Source organism: Salvelinus fontinalis, chromosome 6, assembly GCF_029448725.1.
Source record: "Salvelinus fontinalis isolate EN_2023a chromosome 6, ASM2944872v1, whole genome shotgun sequence".
Lineage (NCBI taxonomy): Eukaryota > Metazoa > Chordata > Actinopteri > Salmoniformes > Salmonidae > Salvelinus > Salvelinus fontinalis.
Genome location: NC_074670.1, coordinates 8,596,151 through 8,621,712, shown reverse-complemented (window position 1 = coordinate 8,621,712; position 25,562 = coordinate 8,596,151). Strand labels below are relative to the sequence as shown.

General features: G+C 47.5%; 1 protein-coding gene across 1 annotated transcript in view; it reads left to right on the top strand.

Moving 5' to 3' along the window:
- Window positions 1–25,562, top strand: part of LOC129856774 (regulator of G-protein signaling 22-like) — a 49,570-nt gene that overhangs the window by 2,474 nt on the left and 21,534 nt on the right. The window contains 12 exon segments of the mRNA XM_055924490.1: window positions 6,337–6,496; window positions 7,304–7,941; window positions 8,860–9,021; window positions 12,126–12,618; window positions 13,466–13,591; window positions 14,291–14,392; window positions 16,653–16,847; window positions 17,029–17,121; window positions 19,049–19,221; window positions 22,518–22,680; window positions 23,446–23,610; window positions 23,906–23,974. Coding sequence (XP_055780465.1) covers window positions 6,337–6,496; window positions 7,304–7,941; window positions 8,860–9,021; window positions 12,126–12,618; window positions 13,466–13,591; window positions 14,291–14,392; window positions 16,653–16,847; window positions 17,029–17,121; window positions 19,049–19,221; window positions 22,518–22,680; window positions 23,446–23,610; window positions 23,906–23,974 — 2,539 coding nt within the window.

Here is a 25,562-nt window from a genome sequence, read left to right as displayed (position 1 = left end):
ATTCAGAGTATCTCTACCGCTCTTGCTGTCTCTAGAGAGTTGATGACAGCAGGTCTGGGACAGGTAGCACGTCCGGTAAACAGGTCAGGGTTCCATAGCCGCAGGCAGAGCAGTTGAAACTGGACCAGCAGCACGGCCAGGTGGACTGGGGACAGCAAGGAGTCATCATGCCAGGTAGTCCTGAGGCATGGTCCTAGGGCTCAGGTCCTCTGAGAGAGAGAGAGAAAAGGAGAGAGAGAATTAGAGCATACTTAAATTCACACAGGACACCGGATAAGACAGGAGAAATACTCCAGATATAACAGACTGACCCTAGCCCCCCGACACATAAACGAATGCAGCATAAATACTGGAGGCTGAGACGAGGGGTCAGGAGACACTGTGGCCCCGTCCGACAATACCCCAGGACGGGGCCAAACAGGCAGGATATAACCCCACCCACTTTGCCAAAGCACAGCCCCCACACCACTAGAGGGATATCTTCAACCACCAACTTACTACCCTGAGACAAGGCCGAGTATAGCCCACGAAGATCTCCGCCACGGCACGAACCCAAGGAGGGGCGCCAACCCAGACAGGAAGATCACGTCACTGACTCAACCCACTTTAGTGACGCACCACTCCTAGGGACGGCATGGAAGAGCACCAGTAAGCCAGTGACTCAGCCCCTGTAATAGGGTTAGAGGCAGAGAATCCCAGTGGAGAGAGGGGAACCGGCAGAGACAGCAAGGGCGGTTCGTTGCTCCAGAGCCTTTCCGTTCACCTTCACACTCCTGGACCAGACTACACTCAATCATAGGACCTACTGAAGAGATGAGTCTTGAGACTGAGTCTGCGTCTCTCACATGGATAGGCAGACCACTCCATAAAAATTGAGCTCTATAGGAGAAAGCCCTGCCTCCAGCTGTTTGCTTAGAAATTCTAGGGACAATTAGGAGGCCTGCGTCTTGTGACCGTAGCGTGTAGGTATGTACGGCAGGATCAAATCGGAAAGATAGGTAGGAGCAAGCCCATGTAATGCTTTGTAGGTTAGCAGTAAAACCTTGAAATCAGCCCTAGCCTTAACAGGAAGCCAGTGTAGAGAGGCTAGCACTGGAGTAATATGATCACATTATTTGGTTCTAATCAAGGCCTACTTCCACCCAACCTATAGGCCTACTTCCACCCAACCTATAGGCCTACTTCCACCCAACCTATAGGCCTACTTCCACCCAACCTATAGGCCTACTTCCACCCAACCTATAAGTCTACTTCTACCCAACCTATAGGCCTACTTCCACACAACATATAGGCCTACTTCCACCCAACCTATAGGCCTACTTCCACCCAACCTATAGGCCTACTTCTACCCAACCTATAGGTCTACTTCCACCCAACCTATAGGCCTACTTCTACACAACATATAGGTCTACTTCCACCCAACCTACAGGTCTACTTCCACCCAACCTATAGGTCTACTTCCACCCAACCTATAGGCCTACTTCCACCCAACCTATAGGCCTACTTCCACCCAACCTATAGGTCTACTTCCACCCAACCTATAGGTCTACTTCCACCCAACCTATAGGCCTACTTCCACCCAACCTATAGGTCTACTTCCACCCAACCTATAGGTCTACTTCCACCCAACCTATAGACCTACTTCCACCCAACCTATAGGCCTACTTCCACCCAACCTATAGGCCTACTTCCACCCAACCTATAGGTCTACTTCCACCCAACCTATAGGTCTACTTCCACCCAACCTATAGGCCTACTTCCACCCAACCTATAGGTCTACTTCCACCCAACCTATAGGTCTACTTCCCCTCAACCTATAGGTCTACTTCCACCCAACCTATAGGTCTACTTCCACCCAACCTATAGGTCTACTTCCACCCAACCTATAGGCCTACTTCCACCCAACCTATAGGTCTACTTCCACCCAACCTATAGGCCTACTTCCCCTCAACCTATAGGCCTACTTCCACCCAACCTACAGGCCTACTTCCACCCAACCTATAGGTCTACTTCCACCCAACCTATAGGCCTACTTCCACCCAACCTATAGGTCTACTTCCACCCAACCTATAGGCCTACTTCCCCTCAACCTATAGGCCTACTTCCACCCAACCTACAGGCCTACTTCCACCCAACCTATAGGCCTACTTCCCCTCAACCTATAGGCCTACTTCCACCCAACCTATAGGCCTACTTCCACCCAACCTATAGGCCTACTTCCACCCAACCTATAGGCATACTTCCCCTCAACCTATAGGTCTACTTCCACCCAACCTATAGGCCTACTTCCACCCAACCTATAGGCCTACTTCCACCCAACCTATAGGCCTACTTCCCCTCAACCTATAGGCCTACTTCCCCTCAACCTATAGGCCTACTTCCACCCAACCTACAGGCCTACTTCCACCCAACCTATAGGCCTACTTCCCCTCAACCTATAGGCCTACTTCCCCTCAACCTATAGGCCTACTTCCCCTCAACCTATAGGCCTACTTCCCCTCAACCTATAGGTCTACTTCCACCCAACCTATAGGCCTACTTCCACCCAACCTATAGGCCTACTTCCCCTCAACCTACAGGCCTACTTCCCCTCAACCTATAGGCCTACTTCCCCTCAACCTACAGGTCTACTTCCACCCAACCTATAGGCCTACTTCCACCCAACCTATAGGCCTACTTCCACCCAACCTATAGGTCTACTTCCACCCAACCTATAGGCCTACTTCCACCCAACCTATAGGCCTACTTCCACCCAACCTATAGGCCTACTTCCACTCAACCTATAGGCCTACTTCCTCTCAACCTATAGGCCTACATCCACCCAACCTATAGGCCTACTTCCACCCAACCTACAGGCCTACTTCCACCCAACCTATAGGCCTACTTCCACCCAACCTATAGGCCTACTTCCACCCAACCTATAGGCCTACTTCCCCTCAACCTATAGGCCTACTTCCCCTCAACCTATAGGCCTACTTCCCCTCAACCTACAGGCCTACTTCCACCCAACCTATAGGCCTACTTCCACCCAACCTACAGGCCTACTTCCCCATTCAACCTATAGGCCTACTTCCATTCAACCTATAGGCCTACTTCCACCAAACCTATAGGCCTACTTCCACCCAACCTATAGGCCTACTTCCACCCAACCTATAGGCCTACTTCCATTCAACCTATAGGCCTACTTCCCCTCAACCTATAGGCCTACATCCACCCAACATATAGGCCTACTTCCACCCAACCTATAGGCCTACTTCCACCCAACCTATAGGCCTACTTCCACCCAACCTATAGGCCTACTCCCCTCAACCTATAGGCCCACTTCCCTTCAACCTATAGGCCTACTTCCACCCAACCTATAGGCCTACTTCCCTTCAACCTATAGGCCTACTTCCACCCAACCTATAGGCCTACTTCCACCCAACCTATAGGCCTACTTCCACCCAACCTATAGGTCTACTTCCACCCAACCTATAGGCCTACTTCCACCCAACCTATAGGCCTACTTCCACCCAACCTATAGGCCTACTTCCACCCAACCTATAGGCCTACTTCCCTTCAACCTACAGGCCTACTTCCACCCAACCTATAGGCCTACTTCCACCCAACCTATAGGCCTACTTCCCTTCAACCTATAGGCCTACTTCCACCCAACCTATAGGCCTACTTCCCCTCAACCTATAGGCCTACTTCCCCTCAACCTATAGGCCTACTTCCCCTCAACCTATAGGCCTACTTCCACCCAACCTATAGGCCTACTTCCACCCAACCTACAGGCCTACTTCCACCCAACCTATAGGCCTACTTCCACCCAACCTATAGGCCTACTTCCACCCAACCTATAGGCCTACTTCCACCCAACCTATAGGCCTACTTCCACCCAACCTATAGGTCTACTTCCACCCAACCTATAGGCCTACTTCCACCCAACCTACAGGCCTACTTCCACCCAACCTATAGGTCTACTTCCACCCAACCTATAGGCCTACTTCCACCCAACCTATAGGTCTACTTCCACCCAACCTATAGGCCTACTTCCACCCAACCTATAGGCCTACTTCCACCCAACCTATAGGTCTACTTCCACCCAACCTACAGGTCTACTTCCACCCAACCTACAGGCCTACTTCCACCCAACCTATAGGCCTACTTCCACCCAACCTATAGGCCTACTTCCACCCAACCTATAGGTCTACTTCCACCCAACCTATAGGTCTACTTCCACCCAACCTATAGGCCTACTTCCACCCAACCTATAGGCCTACTTCCACCCAACCTATAGGTCTACTTCCACCCAACCTATAGGCCTACTTCCCCTCAACCTATAGGCCTACTTCCACCCAACCTATAGGCCTACTTCCATTCAACCTATAGGCCTACTTCCACCCAACCTATAGGCCTACTTCCACCCAACCTATAGGCCTACTTCCATTCAACCTATAGGCCTACTTCCACCCAACCTATAGGTCTACTTCCACCCAACCTACAGGTCTACTTCCACCCAACCTACAGGCCTACTTCCACCCAACCTATAGGCCTACTTCCACCCAACCTATAGGCCTACTTCCACCCAACCTATAGGTCTACTTCCACCCAACCTATAGGTCTACTTCCACCCAACCTATAGGCCTACTTCCACCCAACCTATAGGCCTACTTCCACCCAACCTATAGGCCTACTTCCACCCAACCTATAGGTCTACTTCCACCCAACCTATAGGCCTACTTCCCCTCAACCTATAGGCCTACTTCCACCCAACCTATAGGTCTACTTCCACCCAACCTATAGGTCTACTTCCACCCAACCTATAGGTCTACTTCCACCCAACCTATAGGTCTACTTCCACCCAACCTATAGGCCTACTTCCACCCAACCTACAGGTCTACTTCCACCCAACCTATAGGCCTACTTCCATTCAACCTATAGGCCTACTTCCACCCAACCTATAGGCCTACTTCCATTCAACCTATAGACCTACTTCCACTCAACCTATAGGCCTACTTCCACCCAACCTATAGGCCTACTTCCACTCAACCTATAGGCCTACTTCCACCCAACCGATAGGCCTACTTCCTCTCAACCTATAGGCCTACTTCCACCCAACCTACAGGCCTACTTCCACCCAACCTACAGGCCTACTTCCACTCAACCTATAGGCCTACTTCCACCCAACCTACAGGCCTACTTCCCCTCAACCTATAGGCCTACTTCCACCCAACCTATAGGCCTACTTCCACCCAACCTATAGGCCTACTTCCATTCAACCTATAGGGCTTCTTCCACCCAACCTATAGGCCTACTTCCCCTCAACATATAGGCCTACTTCCACCCAACCTATAGGCCTACTTCCACCCAACCTATAGGCCTACTTCCATTCAACCTATAGGCCTACTTCTACCCAACCTATAGGCATACTTCCCCTCAACTTATAGGCCTACTTCCACCCAACCTATAGGCCTACATCCCCTCAACCTACAGGCCTACTTCCACCCAACCTATAGGCCTACTTCCACCCAACCTATAGGCCTACTTCTACCCAACCTATAGGCCTACTTCCACCCAACCTTCACTCACCTAACGTAACACACCTGTATTGGCAGAGTGAAGGTAGACACCCTGGGACAGTGATAGAATAATACCTTACTCCAGGGACTAACATTCTATTCCATTTCATTCTATTCCATTCTATTCTATTCTATTCCATTCTATTATATTCCATTCTATTCCATTCTATTCTATTCCATTCCATTCCATTCCATTCCATTCTGTTCTATTCCATTCTATTATATTCCATTCCATTCCATTCTATTCCATTCCATTCTATTCCATTCCATTCCATTCTATTCCATTATATTCCATTCCATTCCATTATATTCCATTCCATTCCATTCCATTATATTCCATTCCATTCCATTATATTCCATTCCATTCCATTCCATTCTATTCTATTCTATTCTATTCCATTATATTCCATTATATTCCATTCCATTCCATTATATTCCATTCCATTCCATTATATTATATTCCATTCTATTATATTCCATTCCATTATATTCCATTCCATTATATTCCATTCCATTATATTCCATTCCATTATATTCCATTCCATTCCATTCCATTATATTCCATTCCATTCCATTATATTCCATTCCATTCCATTCCATTATATTCCGTTCCATTCCATTCTATTCTATTCCATTATATTCCATTATATTCTATTCCATTCATAGCTTTGTCTGACCCTGCATTCCTGCACTTTGTGACATGTTGTTTAAAAGGCTTTTATAAATAAAGTTTTGATTGATGTGTGTTTGCTGCTTGACGGTGTTTCCCAAGGTTAGCGAAGCTGCTTTCTCAGTGGGGCCCTCGGGGCTGCAACCAGAAGAGGGATGGTGCCTCAGTCCCACACCCTGTCACCACAGAGCCCGTCTGTCCTTCCCCTGGGCCTGATGACAGAGAGACCCTGATGAAGGTCCTCTATGTGTCACTGGGGCAGGTCAGCAGATCCTGCTTATTCACATCGATGATATATCTCAGTATGATGTCAATATGGTTCAGTACAGGGGAGATGATATATCTCAGTATGATGTCAATATGGTTCAGTACAGGGGAGATGATATATCTCAGTATGATGTCAATATGGTTCAGTACAGGGGAGATGATATATCTCAGTATGATGTCAATATGGTTCAGTACAGCGGAGATGATATATCTCAGTATGATGTCAATATGGTTCAGTACAGCGGAGATGATATATCTCAGTATGATGTCAATATGGTTCAGTACAGCGGAGATGATATATCTCAGTATGATGTCAATATGGTTCAGTACAGCGGAGATGATATATCTCAGTATGATGTCAATATGGTTCAGTACAGCGGAGATGATATATCTCAGTATGATGTCAATATGGTTCAGTACAGCGGAGATGATATATCTCAGTATGATGTCAATATGGTTCAGTACAGCGGAGATGATATATCTCAGTATGATGTCAATATGGTTCAGTACAGCGGAGATGATATATCTCAGTATGATGTCAATATGGTTCAGTACAGCGGAGATGATATATCTCAGTATGATGTCAATATGGTTCAGTACAGCGGAGATGATATATCTCAGTATGATGTCAATATGGTTCAGTACATGGGGGATGATATTTGTCATAAATAAACACTTGTTTTGTGGTGTTGGTAAAACAGTAGTTTACATGCTGTGTATGATCCAGGTATTTCTTTGTCTCTCTCACCCCAGGCAACACTTCCCTATAGTCACACTGTTTGTGTTCTTTGTGTGTCTGTAGGCCTCAGTAACAGACATGTTGACAATGGCTAAGGACGAGGACAAGCAGCTGCCTGTCTGTACCCGGTCTGTGAGAAGCCCAGTGTGCTCCCTGGGCCGGGAGGGACAGAGGGGTCCGTCCTCAGCCTGCTTCTCCTGCATCCCCGACTCAGAGTCCTACGCCCTCTCCTCCTCACTCCTCGTCTCCTTTCCTCTCTCCTCTTCACTTCTAGACTGGGACAGGAGACGGGGAGACCACAGCCCAGAGCAGGAGATGAAAGTCTACCTCACAGAGACAGAGACAGAGGCAAAGACAGAGATAGAGGCAGGAACTACAGATGAGGGTAATGGGGACCCCAAGCCCCAGAGTCCCTCCTGTTCTACCACTGATGAGGAGACAGGTGGTCCCCACACAGAGAGCCCCTGTGAGGGAGGTCCAGCCACCAGCCACAGCAGACTGAAGGAGGAGGGCGGAGGGTCAGCGGAGGAGAACGACCAGGACCTTGAGTTCTGTGATGCCACTGCTCGTATCCATGGTGATAGACAGGGCCTTGGTGACTTTAAGGACTTCTTAAAGGGAACACTAGGAGAGAAGCTTTTGCGTCTGTGGATGGATATAGAGAGACTGAAGACCCTACCGGACGGCATGAGGAAAAACAGGTATTCAGTACTTCCTTAAAGGTCCAATGCAGCCGTTTTGATCTCCATATCAAATCATTTCTGGGTAACAATGAAGAACCTTAACTGTGATTGTTTTACATTAAAATGGTCAAAATGAAACAAAAATATCTTCTTAGCGAAAGGCAACATGTTGCTCGGACTGTCTGGGAGTGGCCTGAGTGGGAGGGGGAAACAGAACATGTTCTCTTATTGGCAGAGAGGTTTGGAACTCTCTTTCTTATTGGTCTATTAACTAATTCACCGCATGGTTCTGCCAAAACTCCATCCCACCAAAACAGGCTGACAGTTCAAAGCTCATAGTGTGGAAATATACAAGAAAATCATAGTTTTGACTGCACTGGGCCTTTAACCCATAACTCCTAACCTTCACCTGAACCCTGACCCCAACCCCTAACCCATAACTCCTAACCTTCACCTGAACCCTGAACCCTGACCCCAACCCTTAACCCATAACTCCTAATCTTCACCTTAACCCTGACCCCAACCCCTAACCCCAACCCTTAATCCATAACTCCTAACCTTCACCTTGACCCCAACCCCTAACTCCTAATCTTCACCTTAACCCTGACCCTAACCCCAACTCCTAACCCCAACCCATAACTCCTAACCTTCACCTGAACCTTGACCCCAACCCCTAACCCATAACTCATAACCTTCACCCCAACCCTGACCCCTGACCCCAACCCCTAATCTTCACCTAAACCATAACCCTGACCCTAACCCCAACCCTTAACCGTAACCTTAACTCTGACTCTTAACCTAAACCATAACCCTAACCTCAACCCTAACCCTTCATTGAAGTATAGAACCTGAGATGACAATGAGCCTTCCTCTTAACCAATGACGTGGACAGAACCGTCTTCAGTGATTGATTGATTGATTGATTGATTGTGACAGGCATTTGGTCCAGATGCGTAGCTGCTACCTGCTGACCGGTGGCCAGAGCAGTCTGAATGGTGAGCTGTTGACCAGACTGGGTCTCTCTACCTCCCCCTGCTGGAGAGAAGACAGACTGCAGAGAGTACAGCCCCGCATCACTGAGGCACTGCTCTGCTACTGGTGAGGAGACTGACTGACAACGTCATCCACACCAGGGGTTTTCAAACCTCTCATTGGGGACCCCTGACCTTTCTTTGTATTTTGGGGATGTGTCTATTGTTAGGTATTATAAACTGGGTGGTTCTAGCCCTGAATTCTGATTGGCTGACAGTCGTGGTAGACTAGACTGTGACCTGAACTAGGATCACCTGGTCCATACTAGACTAGACTGACCTGAACTAGGATCACCTGGTCCATACTAGACTAGACTGTGACCTGAAATAGGATCACCTGGTCCAGACTAGACTGTGACCTGAACTAGGATCACCTGGTCCAGACTAGACTGTGACCTGAACTAGGATCACCTGGTCCATACTAGACTGTGACCTGAACTAGGATCACCTGGTCCAGACTAGACTAGACTGTGACCTGAACTAGGATCACCTGGTCCAGACTAGACTGTGACCTGAACTAGGATCACCTGGTCCAGACTAGACTAGACTGTGACCCGAACTAGGATCACCTGGTCCAGACTAGACTGTGACCTGAACTAGGATCACCTGGTCCATATTAGACTGTGACCTGAACTAGGATCACCTGGTCCAGACTAGACTGTGACCTGAACTAGGATCACCTGGTCCATACTAGACTGTGACCTGAACTAGGATCACCTGGTCCAGACTAGACTGTGACCTGAACTAGGATCACCTGGTCCAGACTAGACTGTGACCTGAACTAGGATCACCTGGTCCAGACTAGACTAGACTGTTACCTGAACTAGGATCACCTGGTCCATACTAGACTGTGACCTGAACTAGGATCACCTGGTCCATATTAGACTGTGACCTGAACTAGGATCACCTGGTCCAGACTAGACTGTGACCTGAACTAGGATCACCTGGTCCATACTAGACTGTGACCTGAACTAGGATCACCTGGTCCAGACTAGACTGACCTGAACTAGGATCACCTGGTCCATACTAGACTGTGACCTGAACTAGGATCACCTGGTCCAGACTAGACTAGACTGTGACCTGAACTAGGATCACCTGGTCCAGACTAGACTAGACTGTTACCTGAACTAGGATCACCTGGTCCATACTAGACTAGACTGTGACCTGAACTAGGATCACCTGGTCCAGACTAGACTAGACTGTGACCTGAACTAGGATCACCTGGTCCAGACTAGACTAGACTGTGACCTGAACTAGGATCACCTGGTCCATACTAGACTGTGACCTGAACTAGGATCACCTGGTCCATACTAGACTGTTACCTGAACTAGGATCACCTGGTCCAGACTAGACTAGACTGTGACCTGAACTAGGATCACCTGGTCCAGACTAGACTAGACTGTGACCTGAACTAGGATCACCTGGTCCATACTAGACTGTTACCTGAACTAGGATCACCTGGTCCATACTAGACTAGACTGTGACCTGAACTAGGATCACCTGGTCCATACTAGACTAGACTGTGACCTGAACTAGGATCACCTGGTCCATACTAGACTAGACTGTGACCTGAACTAGGATCACCTGGTCCATACTAGACTAGACTGTGACCTGAACTAGGATCACCTGGTCCATACTAGACTGTGACCTGAACTAGGATCACCTGGTCCAGACTAGACTAGACTGACCTGAACTAGGATCACCTGGTCCAGACTAGACTGTGACCTGAACTAGGATCACCTGGTCCAGACTAGACTGTGACCTGAACTAGGATCACCTGGTCCAGACTAGACTAGACTGTGACCTGAACTAGGATCACCTGGTCCAGACTAGACTGTTACCTGAACTAGGATCACCTGGTCCAGACTAGACTAGACTGTGACCTGAACTAGGATCACCTGGTCCATACTAGACTGTGACCTGAACTAGGATCACCTGGTCCATACTAGACTAGACTGTGACCTGAACTAGGATCACCTGGTCCAGACTAGACTGTGACCTGAACTAGGATCACCTGGTCCAGACTAGACTGTGACCTGAACTAGGATCACCTGGTCCAGACTAGACTGTGACCTGAACTAGGATCACCTGGTCCAGACTAGACTGTTACCTGAACTAGGATCACCTGGTCCATACTAGACTAGACTGTTACCTGAACTATGATCACCTGGTCCAGACTAGACTGTTACCTGAACTATGATCACCTGGTCCTGACTAGACTGTTAGGATCAGCTGGTCCAGACTAGACTGTTAGGATCACCTGGTCCAGACTAGACTAGACTGTTAGGATCAGCTGGTCCATACGGTCTCTTATTTCATGTGTAAATAATATTGTTATGTTCATGTTATTTCACCCTGTTCAACTTAAATATTGCAGAGATCCTCACTAAGTGGGTTAAACTTATTGGCGCGATGCTTAGGGTGAATAAAGGTACGTGGTGGAGCTTATGAGTGTTCCAGGGGTCCCAGGTTCATGTTGTGTTCCAGGGGTCCCAGGTTCATGTTGTGTTCCAGGGGTCCCAGGTTCATGTTGTGTTCCAGGGGTCCCAGGTTCATGTTGTGTTCCAGGGGTCCCAGGTTCATGTTCTGGTTGTGTTCCAGGGGTCCCAGGTTCATGTTGTGTTCCAGGGGTCCCAGGTTCATGTTGTGTTCCAGGGGTCCCAGGTTCATGTTGTGTTCCAGGGGTCCCAGGTTCATGTTGTGTTCCAGGGGTCCCAGGTTCATGTTGTGTTCCAGGGGTCCCAGGTTCATGTTCTGGTTGTGTTCCAGGGGTCCCAGGTTCATGTTGTGTTCCAGGGGTCCCAGGTTCATGTTGTGTTCCAGGGGTCCCAGGTTCATGTTGTGTTCCAGGGGTCCCAGGTTCATGTTGTGTTCCAGGGGTCCCAGGTTCATGTTGTGTTCCAGGGGACCCAGGTTCATGTTCTGGTTGTGTTCCAGGGGTCCCAGGTTCATGTTCTGGTTGTGTTCCAGGGGTCCCAGGTTCATGTTGTGTTCCAGGGGTCCCAGGTTCATGTTGTGGTTGTGTTCCAGGGGTCCCAGGTTCATGTTGTGTTCCAGGGGTCCCAGGTTCATGTTGTGTTCCAGGGGTCCCAGGTTCATGTTGTGTTCCAGGGGTCCCAGGTTCATGTTGTGTTCCAGGGGTCCCAGGTTCATATTCCGGTTGTGTTCCAGGGGTCCCAGGTTCAGGATGAGGCAGAGAGCAATAGATCCTCTCAGACTGTCACTGTGGAGGAACGAACAGCTACGCCCTCCCTCTGGTGTCAACCCTAACCCTCGTTACATCACCATCCGGCCTCACACCTCTATACCTCGACCTACCATCCACCCAGACACCTCTCTACCCAGAGACAGGACCCCCACACCAGCTCACACCTCTATACCTCGACTTACCATCCGCCCAGACACCTCTCTACCCAGAGACAGGACCCCCACACCAGCTCACACCTCTATACCTCGACTTACCATCCGCCCAGACACCTCTCTACCCAGAGACAGGACCCACACACCAGCTCACACCTCTATACCTCGACTTACCATCCGCCCAGACACCTCTCTACCCAGAGACAGGATCCCCACACCAGCTCACACCTCTATACCTCGACTTACCATCCGCCCAGACACCTCTCTACCCAGAGACAGGATCCCCACACCAGCTCACACAAAGGTACTAGGTGTGACCGACAGAGAGTTGGGATATGCGCTACGATATTTCTTTATTTTATGAAAAATGCTAAGTTGAATAATGTAGTATTATTCTGTGTGTGTTGTGTCAGACAGGTTAATGAGGTAGTATTATTCTGTGTTGTGTCAGACAGGTTAATGAGGTAGTATTATTCTGTGTGTGTCAGACAGGTTAATGAGGTAGTATTATTCTGTGTGTGTCAGACAGGTTAATGAGGTAGTATTATTCTGTGTGTGTCAGACAGGTTAATGAGGTAGTATTATTCTGTGTGTGTTATGTCAGACAGGTTAATGAGGTAGTATTATTCTGTGTGTGTCAGACAGGTTAATGAGGTAGTATTATTCTGTGTTGTGTCAGACAGGTTAATGAGGTAGTATTATTCTGTGTTGTGTCAGACAGGTTAATGAGGTAGTATTATTCTGTGTGTGTCAGACAGGTTAATGAGGTAGTATTATTCTGTGTGTGTCAGACAGGTTAATGAGGTAGTATTATTCTGTGTGTGTTGTGTCAGACAGGTTAATGAGGTAGTATTATTCTGTGTGTGTTGTGTCAGACAGGTTAATGAGGTAGTATTATTCTGTGTGTGTTGTGTCAGACAGGTTAATTAGGTAGTATTATTCTGTGTGTGTTGTCAGACAGGTTAATGAGGTAGTGTTATTCTGTGTGTGTCAGACAGGTTAATGAGGTAGTATTATTCTGTGTTATGTCAGACAGGTTAATGAGGTAGTATTATTCTGTGTGTGTCAGACAGGTTAATTAGGTAGTATTATTCTCTGTGTTATGTCAGACAGTTTAATTAGGTAGTATTATTCTGTGTGTGTTGTGTCAGACAGGTTATGCCAGCAGCAGTCCTGTTGTTGGGACCAGGAGGAGGGAGAGGATGTTACAGGGTCTATGTGTGGACTCACAGGCCGGGTTCTACTTCACACGTTACTGTGAACGCTCTGGAAACCCGGTACATACATACATACAGACAGACAGACAGACAGACAGACAGACAGACAGACAGACAGACACACTCTCTCTCTCTCTCTCTCTCTCTCTCTCACAGACAGACAGACAGACAGACAGACAGACAGACAGACAGACAGACAGACAGTCTCTCTCTCTCTCTCTTTCTGCCTCTCTCTCTCTCTCTCTCTCTCTCACAGACAGACAGACAGACAGACAGACAGACAGACACTCTCTCTCTCTCAAAAATCAAGGTGTTTTCCTGACAACTTTAGCATCTCAACAATTATTTTGCCAAATGTTTATTAATACCCAATTATTATGTGAAAAGTGTATATCTGTCAATTCAAATTTTGTTCAATTTGTTCTTCACCTGTTTCCCTTTTCTTGTGGCAACAGGTCACACATCTTGCTGCTGTGATGACACTGTGGAATTTCACTTAATAGATATATGAGTTTATCAAAATTGGATTTGTTTTGGAATACTTTGGTTTGTTTTTTTGGTCTCTCTCTCTCTCTCTCTCTCTCTCTCTCTCTCTCTCTCTCTCTCTCTCTCTCTCTCTCTCTCTCTCTCTCTCTCTCTCTCCCTCTCTCTCTGTCTCTCTATCTCTCTCCCTCTCTCTCTCTGTCTCTCTGTCCACCAGAGTGTTATTGTAAATGTATTGTACAACATAAATATATAGGTCTTCCTGTATGTTCTCAGCTGTGGGAGAATGCCGTCCACTTCTGGTGTGATCTGCAGCAGTACCACCAGCTCTTCTACCAAGATGGGCTGGATCCCTACAGGGTACAGAGACAGGCTCATGTAAGATTGGATCCCTGGGGGAAGGGGTGTGGGGTAATTGCGTCAGATGCTGGATTAGGTTCTGGTGGGAGATGTAGGATAAAATATATTCATGATACAGGTGAAGTCTCCACCCCAATCACTGGAAACTCTCAGCCAAAGCATAAGCCAAATGTCCAAGCCCCTTCCCTAGTTTGAATGAGCCCTACATTAAATACATTTAATGAGCCCTACATTAAAGACATTTAATGAGCCCTACATTAAAGACATTTTATGAGCCCTACATTAAATACATTTTATGAGCCCTACATTAAAAACATTTTATGAGCCCTACATGAAAGACATTTAATGAGCCCTACATTAAAGACATTTTATGAGCCCTACATTAAAAACATTTTATGAGCCCTACATTAAAGACATTTAATGAGCCCTACATTAAAGACATTTAATGAGCCCTACATTAAAGACATTTTATGAGCCCTACATTAAAGACATTTAATGAGCCCTACATTAAAGACATTTAATGAGCCCTACATTAAAGACATTTGATGAGCCCTACATTAAAAACATTTTATGAGCCCTACATTAAAGACATTTAATGAGCCCTACATTAAAGACATTTTATGAGCCCTACATTAAAGACATTTAATGAGCCCCACATTAAAGACATTTAATGAGCCCTACATTAAAGACATTTTATGAGCCCTACATTAAAATCATTTTATGAGCCCTACATTAAAGACATTTAATGAGCCCTACATTAAAGACATTTAATGAGCCCTACATTAAAGACATTTGATGAGCCCTACATTAAAGACATTTAATGAGCCCTACATTAAAGACATTTTATGAGCCCTACATTAAAGACATTTTATGAGCCCTACATTAAAGACATTTAATGAGCCCTACATTAAAGACATTTAATGAGCCCTACATTAAAGACATTTTATGAGCCCTACATTAAAAACATTTTATGAGCCCTACATTAAAAACATTTTATGAGCCCTACATTAAAAACATTTTATGAGCCCTACATTAAAAACATTTTATGAGCCCTACATTAAATACATTTTAGGAGCCCTACATTAAAGACATTTAATGAGCCCTACATTAAAAACATTTTATGAGCCCTACATTAAATACATTTAATGAGCCCTACAGTAAAGACATTTAATGAGCCCTACATTAAAAACATTTTATGAGCCCTACATTAAAGACATTTTATGAGCCCTACATTAAAGACATTTAATGAGCCCTACATTAAAGACATTTGATGAGCCCTACATTAAAGACATTTGATGAGCCCTACATTAAAGACATTTAATGAGCCCTACATTTTATGAGCCCTACATTAAAGACATTTAATGAGCCCTACATTAAAAACATTTTATGAGCCCTACATTAAAGACATTTTATGAGCCCTACATTAAAGACATTTAATGAGCCCTACATTAAAGACAAAATGCTCTCAATGGTGCAGCTGTAGAACCTTTTGAGGACGTTAGGGGCCCCATGTTCCACACCTTTTCAACCTCCTGAGGAGTGTGTGGGTGTGTGTGGACCATGATAGATCCTTAGTGACTTGGACCCCGAGGAACTTGAAGCTCTCGACCCGCTCCACCGCAGCCCCGTCGAGGTGGATGGAGGCATCGCCCCCCCCCCCCCCCCCGGATCCTGTAGTCCACCATCAGCTCCTTGTCTTACTGACAATGATGATGATAGACATGACGACGATGATGATGATAGTGATGATGATGATAGTGATGATGATGGTAATATACATGATGATGATGATGGTAGTCATGATGACGATGATGATGAAGATGATAGTGATGATGATGATGATAGTCATGATGATGATGAAGAAGATGATAGTGATGATGATGATGATGATGAAGAAGATGATAGTGATGATGATGATGAAGAAGATGATAGTGATGATGATGGTAGTCATGATGATGATGATGATAGTCATGATGATAGTGATGATGATGATAGTGATGATAGTCATGGTGATGATGAAGATGATAGTGATGATGATAGTGATAGTGATGATAGTCATGGTGATGATGATAGTGATGATGATGATAGTGATGATGATGGTGATAATAGTGATGATGATGATAGTGATGATGATGATAGTGATGATGATGGTCATGATGATGATAGTGATGGTAGTCATGGTGATGGTCATGGTGATGATGATAATGATGATAATAGTGATGATGATGAAGATGACCGTCTGACCCATTAGTTACGGTTCTCATTCTAACCCCTCCAGTTGCTGTATTCAACCTACGTGTGCAGTGCTGCCCGTAGTAGCATTGGGGCGGAGGAGGAGAGCAGAGAGAGGGTCTATACCTGTCTCACTCCCCCGTTTGAGGAGCTGTTTGACTGGGTGGAGGAACACACTCTGACCCTCCTCCTGGAGCCCTGGACACTGCTCACCACCAGGGACACGGACGCCTTCCAGAAGGTATGAGCACCCTTATCTTTAAAAATATTGTTTTTTACGCACTATAGTTGAAATGGCTTATCTGCTGAAACAGACAAACTCTCGTGTTCGTGCATCTCTCCTTAGATTCATAAGGTGTGTGTTTTGGTCTGGATATTTGATGTTATGTCGTGGATTCATTGTTTACTGTGTGTCGTCTCAGGTGGCCGTACGGGAGGAGACTCGCCAGGTGGAGTCAGAGCAGTACAGAGAACTGAAGACACTGTACGAGGAGGCTGTACACGGACTGGAACAGGTGAGCTCTATTGAAGTCCAACGCTCCAATGCATGATCTATGTAACAGTCTGAGTAGTAAGTGCTGATCTAGGATCAAGTCGCCCCTGAAGTGCTGATCTAGGATCAAGTCCCCCCTGTCCCCCTGAAGTGCTGATCTAGGATCAAGTCCCCCCTGTCCCCCTGAAGAGCTGATCTAGGATCAAGTCCCCCCTGAAGTGCTGATCTAGGATCAAGTCCCCCTGAAGTGCTGATCTAGGATCAAGTCCCCCCTGAAGTGTTGATCTAGGATCAAGTCCCCCCTGAAGTGCTGATATAGGATCATGTCCCCCCTGAAGAGCTGATCTAGGATCAAGTCCCCCCTGAAGTGTTGATCTAGGATCAAGTCCCCCCTGAAGTGTTGATCTAGGATCATGTCCCCCCTGAAGTGCTGATCTAGGATCATGTCCCCCCTGTCCCCCTGAAGTGCTGATCTAGGATCAAGTCCCCCCTGTAGTGCTGATCTAGGATCATGTCCCCCCTGTCCCCCTGAAGTGCTGATCTAGGATCAAGTCCCCCCTGTAGTGCTGATCTAGGATCAAGTACCCCCTGAAGTGCTGATCTAGGATCAAGTACCCCCTGTCCCCCTGAAGTGCTGATCTAGGATCAAGTCCCCCCTGAAGTGTTGATCTAGGATCAAGTCCCCCTTGTCCCCCTGAAGTGCTGATCTAGGATCAAGTCCCCCCTGAAGTGCTGATCTAGGATCAAGTCCCCCCTGTCCCCCTGAAGTGCTGATCTAGGATCAAGTCCCCCCTGAAGTGGTGATCTAGGATCAAGTCCCCCTGAAGTGCTGATCTAGGATCAAGTCCCCCCCCTGTCCCCCTGAAGTGCTGATCTAGGATCAAGTCCCCCCCTGAAGTGCTGATCTAGGATCAAGTCCCCCCTGAAGTGCTGATCTAGGATCAAGTCCCCCTGAAGTGCTGATCTAGGATCAAGTCCCCCTGAAGTGGTGATCTAGGATCAAGTCCCCCTGAAGTGCTGATCTAGGATCAAGTACCCCCTGTCCCCCTGAAGTGCTGATCTAGGATCAAGTCCCCCCTGAAGTGCTGATCTAGGATCAAGTCCCCCCTGAAGTGTTGATCTAGGATCAAGTCCCCCCTGTCCCCCTGAAGTGCTGATCTAGGATCAAGTCCCCCCTGAAGTGCTGATCTAGGATCAAGTCCCCCCTGAAGTGTTGATCTAGGATCAAGTCCCCCCCTGAAGTGCTGATCTAGGATCAAGTCCCCCCTGAAGTGCTGATCTAGGATCAAGTCCCCCTGAAGTGGTGATCTAGGATCAAGTCCCCCTGAAGTGGTGATCTAGGATCAAGTCCCCCTGAAGTGCTGATCTAGGATCAAGTACCCCCTGAACTGCTGATCTAGGATCAAGTACCCCCTGAACTTCTGATCTAGGATCAAGTCCCCCCTGAAGTGCTGATCTAGGATCAAGTCCCCCCTGAAGTGCTGATCTAGGATCAAGTCCCCCCTGAAGTGTTGATCTAGGATCAAGTCCCCCCTGTCCCCCTGAAGTGCTGATCTAGGATCAAGTCCCCCCTGAAGTGCTGATCTAGGATCAAGTCCCCCCCTGTCCCCCTGAAGTGCTGATCTAGGATCAAGTACCCCCTGAAGTGCTGATCTAGGATCAAGTCCCCCTGAAGTGGTGATCTAGGATCAAGTCCCCCTGAAGTGGTGATCTAGGATCAAGTCCCCCTGAAGTGCTGATCTGAAAGACTAAACTGATAATAGATTAAGCACTTCTACTCTGAGAAGCTTTTCACATATGGGCCCAGATCTCTAGTAAGGATTTGGGGGAATCTCAATTGTATTTCCTTGATTCCTCGCATCCTGTCTCCTTGCCTCCTTCTCAAAACCTTCAGAAGGAAGTGAGGAGGGTTTAGGACAATTGAGATCCTCTCTCTCTCCCTCTCTTAGCAGGCTGTGGCCCAGGCCTGCAGGCCCCCTCCTCCACCACTAGAGGTCCCCAGGTCTCCAGCTCTGTGGTCTGCCGTCCCAGAGAGGTACAGAGGGTACAGGTTGGGCTCTCTGCTAGGACACCGCATGGAGCTACAACACTTCACATCCTTCCTACAGGACAACACCGCCAGGTGAAACTGGTTCTATACACTTCACATCCTTCCTACAGGACAACACCGCCAGGTGAAACTGGTTCTATACACTTCACATCCTTCCTACAGGACAACACTGCCAGGGGAAACTAGTTATATACATTTCACATCCTTCCTACAGGACAACACCGCCAGGTGAAACTCTAGTTCTATACACATCCTTCCTACAGGACAACACCGCCAGGTGAAACTCTAGTTCTATACACATCCTTCCTACAGGACAACACCGCCAGGTGAAACTCTAGTTCTATACACATCCTTCCTACAGGACAACACCGCCAGGTGAAACTAGTTCTATACACTTCACATCCTTCCTACAGGACAACAACACCGCCAGGTGAAACTAGTTCTATACACTTCACATCCTTCCTACAGGACAACACCGCCAGGTGAAACTCTAGTTCTATACATTTCACATGCTTCCTACAGGACAACACCGCCAGGTGAAACTAGTTCTATACACTTCACATCCTTCCTACAGGACAACACCGCCAGGTGAAACTCTAGTTCTATACATTTCACATCCTTCCTACAGGACAACACCGCCAGGTGAAACTCTAGTTCTATCCACTTCACATCCTTCCTACAGGACAACACCGCCAGGTAAAACTCTAGTTCTATACACATCCTTCCTACAGGACAACACCGCCAGGTGAAACTAGTTCTATACACATCCTTCCTACAGGACAACACCGCCAGGTGAAACTCTAGTTCTATACACATCCTTCCTACAGGACAACACCGCCAGGTGAAACTCTAGTTCTATACACATCCTTCCTACAGGACAACACCGCCAGGTGAAACTAGTTCTATACACTTCACATCCTTCCTACAGGACAACACCGCCAGGTGAAACTAGTTCTATACACTTCACATCCTTCCTACAGGACAACAACACCGCCAGGTGAAACTAGTTATACACACTTCACATCCTTCCTACAGGACAACACCGCCAGGTGAAACTCTAGTTCTATACATTTCACATCCTTCCTACAGGACAACACCGCCAGGTGAAACTAGTTCTATGCACTTCACATCTTTCCTACAGGACAACACCGCCAGGTGAAACTCTAGTTCTATCCACTTCACATCCTTCCTACAGGACAACACCGCCAGGTGAAACTCTAGTTCTATCCACTTCACATCCTTCCTACAGGACAACACCGCCAGGTGAAACTCTAGTTCTATACACATCCTTCTTACAGGACAACACCGCCAGGTGAAACTAGTTCTATACATTTCACATCCTTCCTACAGGACAACACCGCCAGGTGAAACTCTAGTTCTATCCACTTCACATCCTTCCTACAGGACAACACCGCCAGGTGAAACTCTAGTTCTATACACATCCTTCCTAACAGGACAACACCGCCAGGTGAAACTAGTTCTATACACATCCTTCCTACAGGACAACACCGCCAGGTGAAACTCTAGTTCTATACACATCCTTCCTACAGGACAACACCGCCAGGTGAAACTCTAGTTCTATACACATCCTTCCTACAGGACAACACCGCCAGGTGAAACTAGTTCTATACACTTCAAATCCTTCCTACAGGACAACACCGCCATGTGAAACTAGTTCTATACACTTCACATCCTTCCTACAGGACAACAACACCGCCAGGTGAAACTAGTTATACACACTTCACATCCTTCCTACAGGGCAACACCGCCAGGTGAAACTCTAGTTCTATACATTTCACATCCTTCCTACAGGACAACACCGCCAGATGAAACTAGTTCTATGCACTTCACATCCTTCCTACAGGACAACACCGCCAGGTGAAACTCTAGTTCTATCCACTTCACATCCTTCCTACAGGACAACACCGCCAGGTGAAACTCTAGTTCTATCCACTTCACATCCTTCCTACAGGACAACACCGCCAGGTGAAACTCTAGTTCTATCCACTTCACAACCTTCCTACAGGACAACACCGCCAGGTGAAACTCTAGTTCTATACACATCCTTCTTACAGGACAACACCGCCAGGTGAAACTAGTTCTATACATTTCACATCCTTCCTACAGGACAACACCGCCAGGTGAAACTCTAGTTCTATACACATCCTTCCTACAGGACAACACCGCCAGGTGAAACTCTAGTTCTATACACATCCTTCCTACAGGACAACACCGCCAGGTGAAACTCTAGTTCTATACACATCCTTCCTACAGGACAACACCGCCAGGTGAAACTCTAGTTCTATACACATCCTTCCTAGAGGACAACACCGCCAGGTGAAACTCTAGTTCTATACACATCCTTCCTACAGGACAACACCGCCAGGTGAAACTCTAGTTCTATACACATCCTTCCTACAGGACAACACCGCCAGGTGAAACTCTAGTTCTATACACATCCTTCCTACAGGACAACACCGCCAGGTGAAACTCTAGTTCTATACACATCCTTCCTACAGGACAACACCGCCAGGTGAAACTCTAGTTCTATACACATCCTTCCTACAGGACAACACCGCCAGGTGAAACTCTAGTTCTATACACATCCTCCCTACAGGACAACACCGCCAGGTGAAACTCTAGTTCTATACACATCCTTCCTACAGGACAACACCGCCAGGTGAAACTCTAGTTCTATACACATCCTTCCTACAGGACAACACCGCCAGGTGAAACTCTAGTTCTATACACATCCTCCCTACAGGACAACACCGCCAGGTGAAACTCTAGTTCTATACACATCCTTCCTACAGGACAACACCGCCAGGTGAAACTCTAGTTCTATACACATCCTTCCTACAGGACAACACCGCCAGGTGAAACTCTAGTTCTATACACATCCTTCCTACAGGACAACACCGCCAGGTGAAACTCTAGTTCTATACACATCCTTCCTACAGGACAACACCGCCAGGTGAAACTCTAGTTCTATACACATCCTTCCTACAGGACAACACCGCCAGGTGAAACTCTAGTTCTATACACATCCTTCCTACAGGACAACACCGCCAGGTGAAACTCTAGATACAGCAGGCTTATTTTACATGACATACGCTGACCACAACACCATGCTGTAACTGATAAAACAGAACAGTGGGTTTGTTAGACCTGACCTTTCTGTCACACACACACACACACACACACACACACACACACACACACACACACACACACACACACACACACACACACCTTCAATCAAACAAGTCATGTCATGTTTATCTATAGGGACCGAATCATTATTGATCTATAGCTCAGTTGTCAATGATGTGTATAGTTCTGACGTGTGTGTGTGTGTGTGTCTACAGTATACACCTGGCTTGCTGGCAGGACATAGAGAACTACAGGAGAACCCCCCATAAAGACAAGGCCCAGAGAGAGGACAAGTCTAGACTCATTAAGGACAAATACCTCAACAGGAAATACTTCTTTGGGCCTGACAGTCCTGCCACCAGACAACAACAGGATGAGGTAATGTCACAGTCTCTTCTGTGATGGTGTGTGTGTGTGTGTGTGTGTGTGTGTGTGTGTGTGTGTGTGTGTGTGTGTGTGTGTGTGTGTGTGTGTGTGTGTGTGTGTGTGTGTGTGTGTGTGTGTGTGTGTGTGTGTGTGTGTGTTTTTTTGCGTGTCTGTGTGTGTGCCCTTCTCTGGGACTGTTTCTCATTTCCACCCAGAGAGAGAGAGAGAGGTAAAGGGGGAGGGAGAGGGAGTGAGAGGTAAAGGGAGAGAGAGGTAAAGGGGGAGTGTGTGTGTCTACTCTAGGTGATGCGTCTGGCGGGTGGCTGGGGCAGACTGCTTCATGACCGTCTGTGTGTGTGTGTGTGTGTGTGTGTGTCTACTCTAGGTGATGCGTCTGGCGGGTGGCTGGGGCAGACTGCTTCATGACCGTCTGTGTGTGTTTGTGTCTACTCTAGGTGATGCGTCTGGCGGGTGGATGGGGCAGACTGCTTCATGACCGTCTGTGTGTGTGTGTGTCTACTCTAGGTGATGCGTCTGGCGGGTGGCTGGGGCAGACTGCTTCATGACCGTCTGTGTGTGTGTGTGTGTGTGTGTGTGTGTGTGTGTGTGTGTGTGTGTGTGTGTGTGTGTGTGTGTGTGTGTGTGTGTGTGTGTGTGTGTGTGTGTGTGTGTGTGTGTGTGTGTGTGTGTGTGTGTGTCTACTCTAGGTGATGCGTCTGGCGGGTGGCTGGGGCAGACTGCTTCATGACCGTCTGTGTGTGTGTGTGTCTACTCTAGGTGATGCGTCTGGCGGGTGGCTGGGGCAGACTGATTCATGACCGTCTGTGTGCTCCTGTCCTGGTGAACATTCAGAGCATCATCAGGAACCACATAGAAACAAGATGGCTGCCTGTCTTCCTGACTACGTCGGCGTTCAATGAGAGACAGCAGCAGAGAGTCAGGGTAGGAGCCCAGGGTCTCATCTAGCCAGCTCCCCCCCAGGGGGTAATGTACAGAGAGAGAGAGAGAGAGACAGAGACATGAGAGAGAGAGAGAGAGAGAGACAGAGACATGAGAGAGAGAGAGACAGGAGAGAGACAGAGACAGGAGAGAGAGAGACAGAGAGAGAGAGAGAGAGAGAGAGAGACAGACACAGACACAGAGGAGAGACAGAGAGAGAGAGAGAGAGAGAGAGAGAGAGGTGTCTTGCTGAAGTCTCTGTCCAGCCCTACTGTGTTTGTGACTGCTGTTCTTTCAGCCTCGGGGTGAAGATGGGGTGTTGGACCAGGTCTACCAGCGACACAGGAACAAGAGAGAGGTGTGGAAGGTGATCTATTGTCCTCTGTCAATCTTTTTAACGGCATAGAGCAGCGCTGGGAAAACTTTTTTGGGCTCGAGGTCGAACATCGGGATTATCGCACAGATTGTATTTGGGACCAATTTTGTTTGTCAAAAAAAATCTATTTTTTGGCGGGCCATGAAAAATATATATTGGTCCATTATAATTTAATATAGTTCCTAAAATGTTGCCAATCCCAGATCTAGAACAGAATATGTGTAGACTTCTATGACCAACGTTGTTCCTCTCTGAGTTGTTCCTCTCTGTGGTGGATCTTTGTCACCTTAAAGCCTCCCGGTTGTTCCTCTCTGTGGTGGATCTTTGTCACCTTAAAGCCTCTCGGTTGTTCCTCTCTGTGGTGGATCTTTGTCACCTTAAAGCCTCCCGGTTGTTCCTCTCTGTGGTGGATCTTTGTCACCTTAAAGCCTCCCGGTTGTTCCTCTCTGTGGTGGATCTTTGTCACCTTAAAGCCTCCCGGTTGTTCCTCTCTGTGGTGGATCTTTGTCACCTTAAAGCCTCCCGGTTGTTCCTCTCTGTGGTGGATCTTTGTCACCTTAAAGCCTCCCGGTTGTTCCTCTCTGTGGTGGATCTTTGTCACCTTAAAGCCTCTCGGTTGTTCCTCTCTGTGGTGGATCTTTGTCACCTTAAAGCCTCTCGGTTGTTCCTCTCTGTGGTGGATCTTTGTCACCTTAAAGCCTCTCGGTTGTTCCTCTCTGTGGTGGATCTTTGTCACCTTAAAGCCTCCCGGTTGTTCCTCTCTGTGGTGGATCTTTGTCACCTTAAAGCCTCTCGGTTGTTCCTCTCTGTGGTGGATCTTTGTCACCTTAAAGCCTCCCGGTTGTTCCTCTCTGTGGTGGATCTTTGTCACCTTAAAGCCTCCCGGTTGTTCCTCTCTGTGGTGGATCTTTGTCACCTTAAAGCCTTCCGGTTGTTCCTCTCTGTGGTGGATCTTTGTCACCTTAAAGCCTCCCGGTTGTTCCTCTCTGTGGTGGATCTTTGTCTCCTTAAAGCCTCCCGGTTGTTCCTCTCTGTGGTGGATCTTTGTCTCCTTAAAGCCTCCCGGTTGTTCCTCTCTGTGGTGGATCTTTGTCACCTTAAAGCCTCTCGGTTGTTCCTCTCTGTGGTGGATCTTTGTCACCTTAAAGCCTCTCGGTTGTTCCTCTCTGTGGTGGATCTTTGTCACCTTAAAGCCTCCCGGTTGTTCCTCTCTGTGGTGGATCTTTGTCACCTTAAAGCCTCTCGGTTGTTCCTCTCTGTGGTGGATCTTTGTCACCTTAAAGCCTCTCGGTTGTTCCTCTCTGTGGTGGATCTTTGTCACCTTAAAGCCTCTCGGTTGTTCCTCTCTGTGGTGGATCTTTGTCACCTTAAAGCCTCCCGGTTGTTCCTCTCTGTGGTGGATCTTTGTCACCTTAAAGCCTCTCGGTTGTTCCTCTCTGTGGTGGATCTTTGTCACCTTAAAGCCTCTCGGTTGTTCCTCTCTGTGGTGGATCTTTGTCACCTTAAAGCCTCTCGGTTGTTCCTCTCTGTGGTGGATCTTTGTCACCTTAAAGCCTCCCGGTTGTTCCTCTCTGTGGTG